Raw genomic sequence first — 16,681 nt, forward strand, 5'->3', positions numbered from 1 at the left:
ACATTTAAAATACTAACGCACACACATGATGTTTTTGTGCTTCTCTTCTTACACTGTCTGCAAAAACATCATGTGTTTTGGCCAGGCCATTGTCAGAACAGACAGAGATTAATTACTGCAGCCATTTGTTCTCTTACAGAAAAGATAAAAATAACTCATGAGTCATGACAACAGTGAACACTGTGGAGCCAAATCCTGCATCCCATTTGCCATTTTCTAGCCTCAGCGTAGAAGAAGAGATGTGATTTTGAGAAATGACCTGATGCTATCTTTAGTCCCTCTGTGGTGTTTGCACAGCCGGGGAAGCCAGTGCCTGGCGCTGCCTTTAGGGACATGCAGACCTGGCTCAGGGGAGGTGTCCTGCTGCAGGCTGTGGAGTGAGGCCACACCTCGAATCCTGGGTCCAGTTTTGGGTCCCTCATGGTAAGAAAGACACTGAGGGGCTGGAGCATGTCCAGAGAAGGGGATGGAGCTGGGGAAGGGTCTGGAGCACAGCTCTGATGAGGAGCAGCTGAGGGAGGAGCTGGGGAAGCTCAGCCTGGAGAAAAGGAGGCTCAGGGGGGACCTTCTCATCCTCTACAACTCCCTGACAGGAGAGTGGAGCCAGGTGGGGTTGGACTCTGCTCACGGGGAACAAGGACAGGATAAGAGGAAATGGCCTCAAGTTGCACCACAGGAGGTTTAGATTAGACATTTGGAAAAATTTCTTCATAAAAAGGGTGGTCAGACACTGGAACAGGCTGCCCAGGCCAGTGGTGTAGCCACTATCCCTGGAAGTGTTCAGAAATTGTGTGGAAGTGGTGCTGTGGAACATGGTTTAGTGGTGAACATGATTGTGGTCCTGGGTTGATGGTTGGACTTGATGATCTTAGAGGTGTTTTCCAACCTTGATGAGTCTGTGATTCCATAAAAATCCACAGGATATGCTATAATAAGCATGAAATACATAAACATGAAATACATGTGTCACCACTGTGCTGGACCCAGGGTCTGTGTTGTGTGCTCCCTTTGCAGCATGGATTCCAAGGCCTTCCTCAGATGCTAACAGGGGCCAGGGAAAATTTCTGTCATAGTTATCATCCTGGGAAAACCAGTTTAATAAGGTCATGGACATAATCCATGCAAGAGACAGGGATAGGTGTGGTTTAGTTTTCTGGCACAGATCATAGAATTGTAGAATCACAGAATCATACAATTATAGAATATCCTGAATTCAAAGGGGCCCACAAAGATCATTAAGTCCAGCTTTTGTCCCTGCACAGGAAAAACCTAATCCAGTCCTGTGCCTGAGAGCATTGCCCAAATGCTCCTTGAACTCTGTCAGGCTTGGTGCTGTGACCACTGCCCTGGGGAGCCTGCTCAGTGCCCAGCCACCCTCTGGATGAAGAACCTTTTCCTAATGTCCAATCTAAACAAATCTAAATTGGCTTCAGGCCATTCCCTGGGGGTATATGATCACCACAGAGAAGATCTCAGTGCCTGCCCCTCTTCTTCTCATGAGGAAGTTGTAACTGCAATGAGGTTTCCTCTCAGTCTCCTCTTCCCAGGGCTGAACAGACCAAGTGACCTCAGCTGTGCCATGCCCTGCAAGGAGCTCCCTGTGACCTCAGAGGGACAGTCAGCAAGCAGGGAACAGCTCTGGACTCCACACCCAGGCCCGAGGACCGCTCAGATATTTTTCATTTAACAATGACTGGATACATAACAAACAAAGACAAATCTGACTGAAGCCTCCCAGCCTCCTCCTTGAAGTGCTCCTGTCTGTCTGGCCTAGGATGGGGTGAAGAGGAGTTGAGTGCCTTGTTGCTACAGTGCAAAATTGGGCAGCTCCTGATCCAGGCACTGCTCAGCAGCAGACAGTTATGATGATGATGATTGTCTTCCAGCTGTGCCTGTCCCTTGCCTTGTTTTTTACTGGGCCAAGTTCTCTGTTGAGGAGCTTGACCCAGAGATGGCCAAAGACCAAAGACATCACCTGAGTCCCATCATCTCTGGGAGTGTGGTGATGCCAGACAGAAGGCATCTGAGGTCAGCCCTGCATGTGTGACATGAGCAGAGAGGTATCAGGACTCGCTTCTTTTTTTTTTAAATTTTGCTGGCACACATCTTGAGTGTCAGGTCATTCCTTCACACATGCACATGTGTGCACTTCATTACAGCTTCTCGTCTCCCTCCCTTCCTCTGCCTTGCCCTGCTTCCCTGCAGTATCCTCCTTCCACCCTGGGGCTTGGAAGCTGTGCTCAGTCTCTGCAGGAAAACTGCTTCCAGCTGTGTGCTGTGACAGGCTCTCAGCCGCTGTGCAGCTGTTCCCGGGCTCCTGATCCCCACACCAAGGGGATGGGTGGGGAAAAGCTGTTCTGTGCTGCTGACTGCCTTCTGAAGCAGTTGCCTGAGTCTGGGTTTGGAGCCCACCCTGTGCCTGAAAGCATTGTCCAAATGCTCCTTGAGTTCTGTCAGGTTTGGTGCTGGGACCATTTCTCTGGGGACCCTGCTCAGTTCCCAGTCATCCTCTGAGTGAGGATCCTTCTCCTAATATCCAACCTAGACCTTCCCTGGCACGACTTCAGGCCATTCCCTAGGGTCCTGTCACTGGTCACCAGTGAGGAGATCAGTGCCTGCCCCTCCTCTTCCTCTCCTGAGGAAGATGTAAAACACTGTCTTCACAGGAAGGTGCCTCCCACCCAGCTGACGTCTCAACCTCTCCTGGCATCGCCACTATTTGTGGTCACTTTTTGCTTGGTGCTTCCAAGGACATGTGTCTGCCTGGCCCAAGCTCCTCTGTGAACCCTTGTCCTTCTGGCTGATTCAGCAGTTTTTTCAATTACAGTCACAGCCACATGGGCTTGGCTGTGCTCCTGCCATGCCTCGCTCCTGCTGGAATAAGGGGAGGCAGGCAGACGTTTGTGCATTCTCTGGTGATGCACAATCCCCGTCCTGTGGTCACTGGGTAACTGTAAAATTAAATCAGATCTTTGCTGTTAACCAGAAGGCATCTGCAATGAAAGGAAGTTAAATGCAGAGCTGGAGGGGTTGTTTTGCTGCTAACAACACATTACAGGACCTGCTAGGAAATCAAATTCACTGTTCTATCCTCACCCAAATGATTAAGTTCACCCCCAGCTTAATGTGATTTAGGTTTAGGTGGGATGTTTTATATTGATTGTAGGTTCAAGGACCCCTTTTTTTATCCCTGGACTTTGGTAACACTGCCATTATTAAGAATGACAGAATGAAATGGCCTCAATTTGCACCACAGGAGGTTTAGATTAGACATTTGGAAAAATTTCTTCATAGAAAGGGTGTTCAAACACTGGAGCAGGCTGCCTAGGGAAGTAGTGCAGTCACCATCTCTGAAAGTGTTCAAAAATTGTGTGGAAGTGGTGCTGTGGGGCATGGTTTAGTAGTGAACGTGACTGTGGTGCTGGGTTGATGGTTGGACTTGATGATCTTAGAGGTTTTCTCCAACCTTAATGATTCTATGATTCTAGCAAATCCACAGGATGTGCTACAGCAAACATGAAACACATAAAATACAATTTTTTCCCTATGTATAATCCTTCCATGAGGTAGAAAGTGGCCAGACACTCTCATCTTCCTCTCTAGGGACCAGGCAGGAAGACAGAGACAAAAAATTCTGCCTTTGGATGCTTTCCAGGTAACACAGTGATGCTGGAGAGTTGATCTCTGAGACTGTCAAAAGTGTGACCAAAGGTGCAGACCTTCCAATCCAGTACATGGAGGAAGATTTGGCATCTCCCCCAGAAAGGCACTTTGTCACAGCAAAATGACACAGTTGTGTGACTAAACATCTGCTACAATGGGGAGAGAAACTGTTCAGGGCCCTCTAAAGCAATGACCAACCATTTATTGTGTGGGGTGAAAACAACTCATGGGTGTTCCCACCAAACTGCTGTGTCTGGTTTTGTCTTGTTTTCCTCTAAACTTGAAACAAGATGAGCAGCACTGTCTCTTTTCAAATAAAGCACCAGCAAAATGGGGAACAAAAACCCTCGAGGTCACTGTCGGAACCAGGATGAGCTAAGGATGTAGAAGCAGCATTTTGAAGGGAGAATATCTTTGAATAAACCAGCTGGAACAGGGAGGTGAGTTTTAGAGTTCAGGGTAAATGAAATATCTGTAATTATCTGTGTTCTCCACCTTTCTAATGAAAGACCCTACCCCTTCCCAGACCCTTGGAAGAGCTCAGCAGGAGCATAGATCAAGGAGAGATAAGACTGTTCTGTGCTAGAGATTGATTTGGTTGAGTCAGAATTAAGACAAAAAGATGGGGGAACACAATCTAAGGAATAATTTAACTTTTATTTTATGGTCTGCCATGGAGCTGAATTAATGTGGTCAGTAAACTCACTCTTTTTTTAAGACCCAGTTACAGCGATGGTCCTGCCCAAGCCCTAAGATAATTCACAAACAATTATAGATAAGAGAGAGACAGCTTTGAAATCAATGTTTTACACAAGAGCCAGATATTACAAAGATCAATGCAATAATTAGGTTTTTAAAAAAATAAATATATCATACAGCTGAATTACTCCTGGGGTGCCTTTGTGTCTGAGGTTCAACCAGTGGATTCTTTTAATCAGAATTAGTTCTGGAATAGATTTTGCTGGCTATAGAGCTAAAAACGTAATCCTGGCTGGCTCATTCAGCTTTATTAAGCATTCATGACTATTTTTCAAAAGATGATCTCTTTCTTCTCCTGACACAAAGGCTCATCAAATACAGACAGGAGAGGAGAGGAAAGGAAATCTCAGCTCCATAGAAGCTGAAGCCAAATCTCCCATCGAATTCACTGGGGCCACAGTCTCACCTAAGCCGAATAACACACTTAAAAATGCTACTGGCCTGAAAATGATACAAAATAGACCCCACATTTCTGTCCTGGGAAGGGAGAGGGAGAGGGAGCAGAAGAGGAGAACCTAACACACACATCTGTCTGATCCTGTGAGGCATTTACTAGTAGCATGTACTTGGCAAAAGATGTGATGTATGAAGTGAATAAATAATAAAATAGTCTGTGTTTCCTTATGTTGCAATTAGTAAATGCTTTCAATGCACATAAATGATCCTAAAAGACGTACTTGCATTTCCTTTGAGGAATCCTTGAGGAATCCAAACACATCAGCAACACAGTTGTGACTTGGAAACTGAAAATCATCAAATGAGGCAGATTCAGTCTAATCTCATCTGTGAAAAACCTTGGAGTTGAGAGCAAGACTTTTCTAACCCTGACACTAAGGCATCTCTCAATAAATTACAATAAACCCAGACAACACCCCCCAACAACTGGCAAACAATCAAACCCACTATGAGCAATCACACCAGCAGCAGAAGTGATGCTGTAAAACACTGCTCATGCCCACTTCTTTACCTTTTCACCTACTGTGTGCATCACAGTCATGCCTGAGGCAGCAGGAATTGGTTAAAGCCACCTCATTTAAATACATAAAAAGCTAATGAGGCTTGCTGGAGGGGAGACGACTCACCTAATGGCCTGCATGGAACCAAAAAAGTGAAGCTGCTCTTTTTTTATCCACAGCTATTCCCTTTTGCTTCAAAATTATTAGTCTCAAAAGCACTTAGTGTGGAACTTTCAAAGGGTGAGACAATTGCTCGTACTTAGTGGAGACACAGGGCTGCACTGGCTTAGATGTGTGTCAAATGTGCCTTTTGAAGTCTTTTTCAGGGTCTGATCTCACTCCTAATGTCAGTGCAAGTCTTCAAGATCAGCAGAACCAGGTATTTTTTGTAGGTAAGGAAAGGTAGAAACTGGAGCCCTGGAAAGGCAGAGCACACAGGTCTGGAATTAGTTACAGGGACACTTCGCCTTGAGATGAGTATCTGGCTATTTTTCAAGGTGCTTTTCACTCAGCTAGGAAAATGGGGGAAATGCTATTTGATACTCCACTTTTAAATCCTGCTTGGGAGACAGGTGTTGCTTTGAACCCACATTATGGAAGATAACTGCAAGCTGGATTCCAGAGATGAATGTGAGACAGATTAAGTCCAGACCACAATAATCTCTCTTCTCCAGCAACATCACTGACCGAGGATACTGAAGGCAAGCCAAAGTTCACACACTGGTTTATGATACTGTTAGCAAGTCTGCAGCCAAAACAAAAGTTCAAACATGGGTTTTGATGCATTTTATTTAGAAATCTATGTTCAGGCCATGATGACAAAAAACAATGAATTTCCAGCGTTTTCATCAGGGGCACAGATCCAGCTGAGTCTGTCAGAGGACCCAATTGTGGGTAGTTACCTCATGTCAGCTACTGGCCCTGAAGCACTGCAGCCCAATATTTCACACTCACTTTAGGCCGACAATGAAGTGGGACATCCTCTGACAGAAGCAGTCACAGAATCATTAAGGTCAGAAGAGACCTCTAAGATCATCAAGTCCAAACATTAACCCAGCACTGCCAGGCCCAACACTAAACCATGTTTCTATGCACCACATCTCCATGGTTTTTCAACACTTCAGGGGTAGTGGCTGCACCACTTCCCTGTACAGCCTGTTCCAATGCCTGATCACCCTTTCAATGAAATAATTTTTTCCAGTATCCAATTTAGCCCTCCCTGGTGTAATCTGAGGTTATTTCCTCTTGCCCTATCACTGGTTACCAGGGAGAAGAGCCTGACCCTCACCCTGCTGTCCCCTCCTGACAGGGAGTTGTGCAGAGCAAGAAGGTTCCCCCTGAGCCTCCTTTTCTCCAGGCTGAACCCCCTCAGCTCCCTCCTTGTGCTCCAGGCCCTTCCCCAGCTCCATTGCCCCTCTTTGGACACCATTCTGTCCCACTTCCAGCTTCACTTACACTTCCTACCTGGAAATGTGGCCCAACTCATCTTTGCTCTGTAAAGGGGATTGGACAATCAAGCTGGATTAACATATTTTAACCCAAATGTGTTGGCCCAATGCTTGTCTCAGCAAACAAGGGTGCAAAATGCAAACAAGCAGCAACAGGCAAAGACAAGATGCTCCTGTTGGCGCTGGAAGTGTCTTTTTAAGGCAGCCAGAGAACTCTGGTGTGTCTTGGCCACTGCTGGCTGCTGTGACTAATTACAGTGTTACACAGTGCTTATTTCTCTGGAGATTTGCCATGTTTGCAAGAGCTGGCTTCAGCTCTGCTGGATTTCTCACAGGGAACCTCCTGTGCCTCCGCAGTCCCCCCCTTTACCTCGAGCTCATGATCTCTGTTATCTGCTGGGTATGGATGAGACACCCAGCTGTTATAATTTAGTTCCCTTGGCTTTCCCAGGTACCTGAATCCAACTCAATTGAAGTAAATGACAGCCTTATCAACTCCACGGACTTTGAAGCAGGCTCCAGCTATGGGATTGATCCAATATGTAAATTCCAAGTTGGATTCCAGGAAGGGAGGAAAATCATCAGCTGAAATTATTTAAGGGCTTGCAGATATATCTTGGCATGCTAAATGGAAATGGAGGAATTTCTTGGGGAGAATGTTAAATAATTCTCAAAATAATTGTTAACACACACAGCACAACCCCCACCCCACCTCTGCCAGTGAGATTAGAGTTTCCCCACTGTAGTGAAGTGTTCATGGGTTTGCATTGTTTATGGTTATTATTGTTCTTGGAAAGACAGATCAAATTAGTCGGCTTCAGAATTTTAAAATAAAAATTTGCTGTCAAGGTGTGCTGGTCACTCTTATGTCCACCAAACATCTGCATTTAGCTACAAAGACATTTAGAAAGATTCAGGGAGTGCTGTCCAGGACTTAAACTGGGCCTAAGCCCAAGAAATAGATCTGACAAGCCCAAGCTCCATCATCACCTGCAGCAGTGACATCTACCAGCATCCAAATTTGTTTGGACAGATTTCCTAAGCACTCCAGTTTAAGATCCCACACCTGAATTATCTCAGGATGTTTTAGCCAGGCTCTGCTGCTCCATTCACACCATCCTGGAACCAGCAAACATGTAGAACACCCTGTGTGAAGTTTGTGGGTTAATTTCAGCAGATCTATACATGGCTGCCATACAGCAGGCAGCTGAGGGCACGTAAAAAACTAAAGCAGGGCACAGCCAAGCTCTAAGTAAATAAAGTCTCTTTCCTAGTTTTCTTTCATTAATGAGATAGAAACTTCAGGACAAAAACCCTGACTAAAGACAGGGAAAAATGTGGATTTGCTTAAGTGTTGTGTGAACAAACTACTGCAAAAACATTGAGCAAACCTCCTGCAGGTACTTCTCAAATAGAACCACCTTGTGCTTGCTGCAATTAATAAGTGGTTAATTGCATGCATTTCAAGAAAGAAAAGACTTTTGTGACTGATCAGTCCTTCTGAATTTGTCTTTTAAACAATTTAAGGCAGTGTTTGAGTACCTGTCTAGCTCCAAAGCTGTCAAAAATACAAGGCACATCAAAGAGGCTCTGCTGCAGCCCTAAAAAGAAAGGAAACAATTGTAGTTGTGGTATTGGTAAACCTACAAGGGTTTCTCTGTTAATATCTCCAGCTACCACACAACCACAAGAACTGACATGATATGCCATGATTTTTCCTTTTGGGTATAACCATCCAGGCTAAAATACCCCATATGCTACAAGATTGATGCTTAATACTTCATTCCAGATGTGTTCTGGCTTAGTTAAATATTTAACACATTTCTAGAAGAATGTAGTCTATAATTGCATTAATACTTCAGAAGAATGATGTCCTGGTGAGTAAAGGGAAAGATATTCCAAGGTTGGCTGTGTCTCTACTCCAGTGTAGGAGTCCCTGCTTCACTGACCCTACTGTCAGTGATCAGCAGGACTCACCCAGGCTACATCTAAAAAAATGTGAATTTTTAATTAAAATAATTATCAGAAAAATCTGATAATGATTGATCTCCATGGATGGCATTGACAGAGCTACACAGGTACAACCCTGACCCCAGGGCTCTGCAGTAACATTTCCAAGGCCCAAGCAAAGTGACACTGCAATCAAAAAATTCCAGGCAGCAAAATCCCCATTTAAATTTCAAATATATCCAAGCAAAATTGCACGATGTATGTTACTGGATGTATTTAATTGCTGAATTTTGTGCTGCTAATAACAGTTTTGCATTCTTCCCTGTGCCTTTCCATAAGCCACAGCTCAAAAGACCCAAAGTGTATACACATTCCTGCCTTTCCCTAATTCCATCCTTTCCCTTCAGGACAAAGCAATACAATCCTGTTGAGATAGGGTGAAAGGAGAAGAGGAGCAAACACAGAACTTCTTTCCCATCCCACACCATGGGTAACAAAGCAGATGATTTATAAAAATTAACTCAGAAAATTTAACAGCGTATTTTCTGCTGAGATCTATGGCTCTATTTGGATGTCTCTATAACACTTATCCTTACCATGGTTCTAGGATGGGGAGATTATTCCAGTGTGACCACTGGAGCACCTGATAAAGCTGGGAGTGTATATTCACAAGCACAGAGAAGAGTTGGGAACATGGTATTTATTACCTGGCCAACAGCTATCCTGCACAGGTAATTCCTATTACAAATTAGTCATGGAAAATAAAGGCAGCAGCAGAGGGAAGACCAGAAACACAAAGGAGGGCTGGGATATGTGAAGATTCAATTTTAGTTAAAATACAGACATCATTACTTCACTGTTTTTTAACATTCCAGGTTTATTCAAAAGACATTATTCTGCATGTATCTTACAGGTCTTAAGACTGGTAAAACACTAGGAATAACGTGATAACCCTAGCAAATGAAGAAATGGCTAAAATCATACCAGAGTGATTTTTCTTTTCCTTCAATAAAATTTTGGACATTTCAATCCCACTTTTAACACTGGCCAGAGCTATTCATACCTAGAGCATTTGGAACAGTCCACTGAAGGAACAAAACTTGACAAGATGGAAACAGCAGACTACACTTGGATTTCTGCAACTGCTGGCAAAAGCTGCTGGAGAAGTATCTGCACACTTTAGAAATGTTACATCAGTGACAGATGGAATTTTGTGCTTTAATACTTTGCTTGAAAAGTCTCTTTATCCAACATGAAGTCAGCAAATCTCTGCTGGAGTTCCTTTTCTCTCTCCTGCTGTCGCTGCACATCTTCCTTCAGACACTAAGGAAAACATCATTAAACAACCGGTCAGTTTTCCACCAGTCTCACCCATGGAGATCATTACCAAAGGTTGTATTTTAGTTCCTTCAGAAGAAAAGCTCAGAATTGAGACAGGACATTGCTAAAATTACTTACATTAAATATAAATGTAAAACAGAGCAGTGGACGTAAAGTATCAATAATCACAGTTATCTTCAATTGTCACCATGTTTTTGACAGAAGCTAAGATCAAATGCTTCAAAAAGAGAGATTTCAAATTGGAACCTTGCCATTTACTAAAAATAGGTGCTATTAGCAGCTATCAAGTGATTTAATATGTTTTAACTGTTGTCTTTCACTAAATTAAATAATCACTTCTGAGTTTGTAGACACATCTATAAGTATTTCTACATCATCTTCACAAAATCAGTTTTAAGCACTGATGCATTTTATCTTTTTTATAGTAAGTGGTTGAGAATATCTAAGCCTCAATGGAAGCCTCTGTTCTGGAGGAAAACCACATTACAATAAAAATTGTGCTCAGGTGAACACTTATTCCTTGGAAAGAAAGGCTGGCACTGGCTCAAACTTAGGACTGAGTCTTGATTAAGGGTTGTCTCATTAGCTGAATGAAAGGAGAGTATCCTGGAGATCCTTAAACCAAGAAAAATGGCTCCAAGGCAGTGATTTTAGGTATACATTTAGTAGACTGACTTTTAAGGAAGAAGGAGATTTTCGACAAGTTTCAGATTTACTTGAAATTCTAATAGTAATTAAAACTGAAAAACCAAATTGAGAGAGAGATGGAACTTGTGCTGTATGCATTGCAGAAGGCTTATAAAATAAACCACACAAGGAAATAAAAAACCCCCAAAGTTAAAGAACACACTGACAGATTAGTCCCAGCCTCTAATATGTGTATCACAGAATCTTTGATACTGAAGTAAAAGGCAGATGAATCTGGTAACAGCCAAAAGCAAGATTTTAAGGGAACATTAAAAACTTGATACCAGCTCAGACTGTGAGGCTCAGAGCTCATGCACTGGAAAAACATCTTTTCCATGAGGTGCCTGTGTCTGACCTCAGCTCCTGGATTTTGGAATCTCACCTCCAGTCTCCGAGGGATGGCAGCATCCTCATGTTTCTTCAGCTCCTCGAAGGTCCGCAGCTCCAGGTGGGCCTGCTCGATCTGGTCCCACAGATCATTCAGCTGCTTGATGAGCCCCATTGCCCGAGACTGGTAACCACCAAGAAGGATCTTCAGCTTCTTCTCCATCTTGGCAGCCCTCTTGGCTTCAGTGGTCATGTGGCCTCTGTTGATCTGCCAGAAGGAACCCAAGAGTTGTTTTGGTTACCCAGAACTCAAAATTCAAGAGGGAAAAAATAAAAAAAGTAAAAATGTATCTGTGGAATTGTGTTGAGTTGATCAAGTTCTTTGATTTCTGTTAAAATAATCATATTGCACATTTTACAACAACCTAGACTTTTGTATTAAAATCTTTATAATAGACATAGTGCATCTCTAAAATTGTACTCCAGACAAAATCTATAAACAGACAAGTGACACAAATGACAAAATTCTGTCAACTGGGACAAAACATCAATAATTGAACATATTTGTGTTAACATGTTATAAAAGTTGTATAAATCATTTACAAATAGCAAAGGTAACAGAAGTCTTTGTGTACTTTTCCACCTGGGGTAAAATTAAATGAGCCCTAAAATAATGAAATGGCCATCAGAATATTTAAAACCTGGAAGAAGGCATCAAAGAAATCTGTAGCACTGAATCCCAATCACAAATGGTCTAAAGATGGGAGACTGGATAACATTAAATATTTGGAAGACATTGCTCCCTGTGCGGGTGGTGAGGCCCTGGCACAGGGTGCCCAGAGAAGCTGGGGCTGCCCCATCCCTGGAAGTGTCCAAGTTTAGGTTGGACAGGGCTTGGAGCAACCTGGGACAGTGGAAGGTGTCCCTGCCCATGGCAGGGGGTAGAATGAGATGACCTCTACAGTCCCTTCCAGCCCAGGCCATTCTATGATCCTGTGAAACCACAAAAGAACACAGACCTCCACCACTAAGCACAGCTGAAGTGAGGTGCAACAACTCACACCTCTGAGCAGGGACATAAGGTTCCTTGTTGAGGCTTTTTTAATGCTACTTCCTTAAAAAAAAAAACAGAACAACAAAATAAAATCCTTTTTTTGAGAAAGGACTGTATGAAGAATGCCAAGCTCAAGAAAAATGGAATCAAACTTCTAAGATTTTGATTTTTGCCACACTTAACGATATATTAGTGCAGGACATGATATATAACATGAAAGTTTCTCAAGTATTAAAAAATAATTCAGAACCACAATGTCTGAGTCACCAATCCTTACCTTGTTTCTTTAAAAATCAAAGCTTTGCTGGTGAACTTTCTCATATACAAAGAAATTACCAATAACCAACCAAAATGCAGCACCTTTTCATTGCTACAGTTACCCAATATATCATTTATTACTAAAGAAATGGAACTCTTTTGGGAAGGAACTACTGAAGAGGGATCTGTCTTTTACAGTGACAGCTACAGCCAGCCATCACAGTCTTACACACCAAGCCACTGCAAAGTGCATTTCATCAGCCCTCCAACCGTACTGAAGTACCCTCTGTTACACAGCTGCAGGTTTCTGTAGAGTGCCCTCCTACTCCTTAACAATTTATTCACTCATTTAGAACAGTTTTACTTGGTGGTGCAGAGATAAACAAAGTGAATGGTCAAGGGAGCAAACTGTTAATGGGTGAGTGAAAGAGGAATTTGACTTTCTGAGCTGTCTAGTTTGCTCCTGGGGAGAGCGATGCAGACTGCTACGCTTTTCAAACTCTGTTTGCAATGTAGACTTAAGCTATGCCCAAGGTGCTTTAAGCATACAGAAAGGCGCCTCTTTTTCAATATTTATATAAATCTAGAGAAAATTAAATAAATAGATTAGGGATTTGTGAGGATACTCTCTGATGGAAAAGTATGAAAGCTTTAAATGTCTTCATTGGTAAATAATATGCTATTACTGCAACAACAAATACAGCTGTGCGGTCAATGAACTATTTTCCAATTACTGTTTCTTGCATGAAAAATGTGTGCTGAGCACCACTGACATTTAGAGATCGTGGACTAGATGGATGCACAGGCCAAGAGAATGTTGTTTGCAACAGAGGCCTAGTGTAACAAAGATCAATTGTCCATGCTGCTCCTAGTATTACAGACAACATAGAGTATGGCTGGTGTGAAATGAAACCCCCATCACAATGTCGCTCTTCAGAGCAGGCTAAAAAATAAAACCATTTAGAGAAGTTCCACTGTTCTGTCAATCTGAGTGAAGAGCTTATGCTTTACTGAGAGGGTGGTGAGGCACTGGCACAGGTTGCCCAGAGATGTGGCTGCCCCATCCCTGGAAGTGTCCAAGGCCAGGCTGGATGGAGCTTTGGGTAACCTGGTCTGGTGGAAGGTGTTCCTGCCCATGGCAGAGAGTTGGAACAAACTGAGCTTGAGCATCCCTTCAAGCCAAACCTTTCTGTGATTCTATGATCTCTCAACAACCTAATTTTCTAATACAATTTTAAACACTGAGTACCTGAGGATATAAATACAGTTATCAGCACTATCCCCACCATACAGAAAAGGGACTGGATCAGGGCACTGTGGTCACAAGCCCTGAATTATCCCCATGTTCCAACTATCACCAGCAGCAGGGGCAGTACTGGCTTGGTTTTCCACTTTTATACTCTTCAGTTGGGATTCACTTTGTTTGGCTTTAGACACCAACATCTGAGCTTGTCACAGAAGGTCTTTCTGTCATCAGGGGAGAAACTGGCACTGCCAGGGCACGGCTCATCTTATCCAGGGCCTTGGGAAAAGGTTAAACACCTTCACTGATGGTGATGGGAGCACAAACTGTTCAGACACTGTTATCCAAGACCAGGTAGATCAATCCCACCCTAAATGTTTACTGTCTTAAGGTGTTTGATATAATAGAGCATTTTTAAATGTAAAACTTTTAACAATGGCAATTCAAGTCTAATACTTATTACAGTTCAGACCCTGATTATTTGAACACTTGAAATTTTCAGACAATGAGAACTGGACTTAATATTTCTGAGTTGGTCTGGATACTGGACCCTTAACTACTAGAGCTCCTAAGGTTATATGCTGCTATATTGCTTTTCTACTCAGTTTCTTGTCCATCTTGGATTATCATAGGCCTTACTGCTGTGAAAAGAAAAAAAAAAAAAAAACAAAAAGAAAAGGAAAAAACCTCCCAAGTATCTAAACGCAGAAATAACAGCCCTTTCTTCCTTCTCTGCTTATGGAGAAATGTGAACACTCACCACCTTTTCCCCTCCCTCTCAACTACAAAATTTTAGGACCTACTACGAAAAGGTCAAAAGGAGGTCTCAGCTTTTGTAACAAATACTATTTATTAAAAATTGCTGACTGCTGCATTAGTGCCAACAACTGCATATAATTTCAGTTCAAGCTTCATAAAATTTTAAGGCTCAGATACCAAGCTAAAAATTCCAAGCAGTTATAAAGAGGTGTGTTTAAACAGTAGTCTACATTATTTGCTTAAAGCAAAGAAATAGATTTGAGTAAAATCTGACTACCATTTCCCCCTGAACCTAACAGAAAGAGTAAAGACATTTGAAAGATTTCTCCACTTATTTATTTTGTACTGTTCCTTGGCCAGCTTTGGTTCTGCTGACTTTTATACCAGTTACAGCAAAATGAGAACAGCTTGTACAGACACAGGGTAAGATGATATATGATGTTAAGGCAAGTGTGAGAGCCTCATCCCATCACAAATCTCTGATGTAAAAGCCTTCCTTCATGACTTGTAAAGTGGTGTTCAGTTTTCAGTACTGCACTAGAGAACCAAGGAAGAGAAACCAAAACAAGCAGCAGACAAAAGAGCCAAAAAAGCAACAGACATAACCAGAGGTTTCGAAAACATGATCTAGAATAGGGAGACTGACTGGATTTACCAGGGTTTGTTTGGTTTGTTTTCCCTCTGCCTAACACAAAAAAAAGAAAAAGAAGACATAACACCCTGCTTTAAATATAACGAAGTTCATTGTGAAAAATTCATCTGTTCTTACAGCTACTGAGAAAGGAAGAGGGACTTAAATTTGGGAAGGAAATTTTAGATAGTTCTTACTTCCTTCCCTAGATGTCAATTAATGTCAAACTACCACAGGAGGTTAGCTGTACGGTTTAACTAAGGACAACGAAGGGCTCCTTATGAGAACAAATATCCACTGGGAAAGATTTAAGAAAAACTGACCCTGAGGAAGGAAGAGCTCAAGTGCCTTAAAAACTGCATTTTCAGACTTCTCATCTCACCAGGTCTACTGAGGACACCCCTCCTGAGTTCCAAGGGCTTTTTTGCCGTACTGACTGGTTTGTTTTCCTTTCCTTTAATGTGGAGCTTCTGGTAATCCCTGAACAGCATTAATCTCTCTTGTCTTTTTAATTGATCTTCCTAATCATGCTGGATGGATTAAACAAACAGGGAAGAAAAACTGCTGCATGTTTGGAGCAGAGCTACAGTCAAAGTAAACCAACCTGTTCTGTGACCTTGGAGAATCAACATCATCACAACATCACAGAGAAATCCTCTGCCAGCTTCAGCTACGCCGGCTGAGCAGGGTACTCTTGGAACATACATAGGACTACTCTAAACATTACTGTAACTTCCTTCCTCACCTCAGACCCACACATGGCCCTCCCAAATTCAGTTCTGCTGGCAGGAGATGGATTAACTTAATTGGAATGGCAGGCTTGTGAGCTTGGCTTGTGCTGGCTCAGCTGCAGTGTCTGGGCGCTCAGCTCAACAGCAGCTTGTGCTCCAGGCCAGGCATGTCCAACCACTCCAGGGACAACAAGGACCCCCACACTAAACAATCCTCTGGCCATGCTGGGGTCATCTGCCTTTACAAGCTTATGGTGCACTCAACAACAACATGTTTAAAAAAAAAATAAAAATCATTAACTTCTCTACTTAAAAATGTTTTTTCAGTTCCAAGCTCTTGAACAGAATTCTCCATTTTTGGTTTGAAATATTGTTATATCTGTCTAGAGTTTGACCATGCAAAACTCTCCATAGAGCCTGAGTTACCCCTAAGTTAGTACAAGTCAACTCTGCTGGAAACTGAGACTTGGAGTTAGTATCAAACCAAAATTGCATGTCCACTGTAGAACAATGTGGCCTCAATCTATTAAACAATATTAGCTCAGCTCATTGACCAAAACTACTCCAAGGGCTTGACACAATTTCACATTTCTGCTGTGACACTAAAGATCACAGAATCAGAGAACTGGTTGGGTTGGAAGGGACCTGAAAGATCTAAACATTTCAACCCTCCAGCCATGGGCAAGAACCCCTTCCACTAGATCAGGCTGCTCCAAGCCCAAGTCCAAGCCCAACCTGGCCATGAACATCTCACCTCCAGTAAGGTGCTTTACTTAATGTATGAGAGAGAATGAGGATCATGAAGTAAAGGTGCTGATCAGGATCAGAGCAGTCAAAGAGGGACTGAGCTTGTAGCTGTTAAGACATGAAAAAG

The 16,681-nt window shown here is 42.7% G+C and overlaps 1 protein-coding gene across 1 annotated transcript in view; it reads right to left on the reverse strand.

Moving 5' to 3' along the window:
• Window positions 1-9,628: 9,628 nt before the first annotated feature.
• The window catches only part of CDC5L (cell division cycle 5 like), a 30,955-nt gene continuing 23,902 nt past the window's right edge, over window positions 9,629-16,681 (reverse strand). Inside the window, exons 15-16 of the mRNA XM_015622474.2 lie at window positions 11,187-11,399; window positions 9,629-10,099 (exon numbers count right to left, since the gene is read on the reverse strand). Of these exons, the coding sequence (XP_015477960.1) occupies window positions 9,995-10,099; window positions 11,187-11,399 (318 nt within the window). The 3' untranslated portion in view covers window positions 9,629-9,994. The remainder of the gene's footprint in view (window positions 10,100-11,186; window positions 11,400-16,681) is intronic.

Source organism: Parus major, chromosome 3, assembly GCF_001522545.3.
Source record: "Parus major isolate Abel chromosome 3, Parus_major1.1, whole genome shotgun sequence".
NCBI classification, from domain to species: domain Eukaryota; kingdom Metazoa; phylum Chordata; class Aves; order Passeriformes; family Paridae; genus Parus; species Parus major.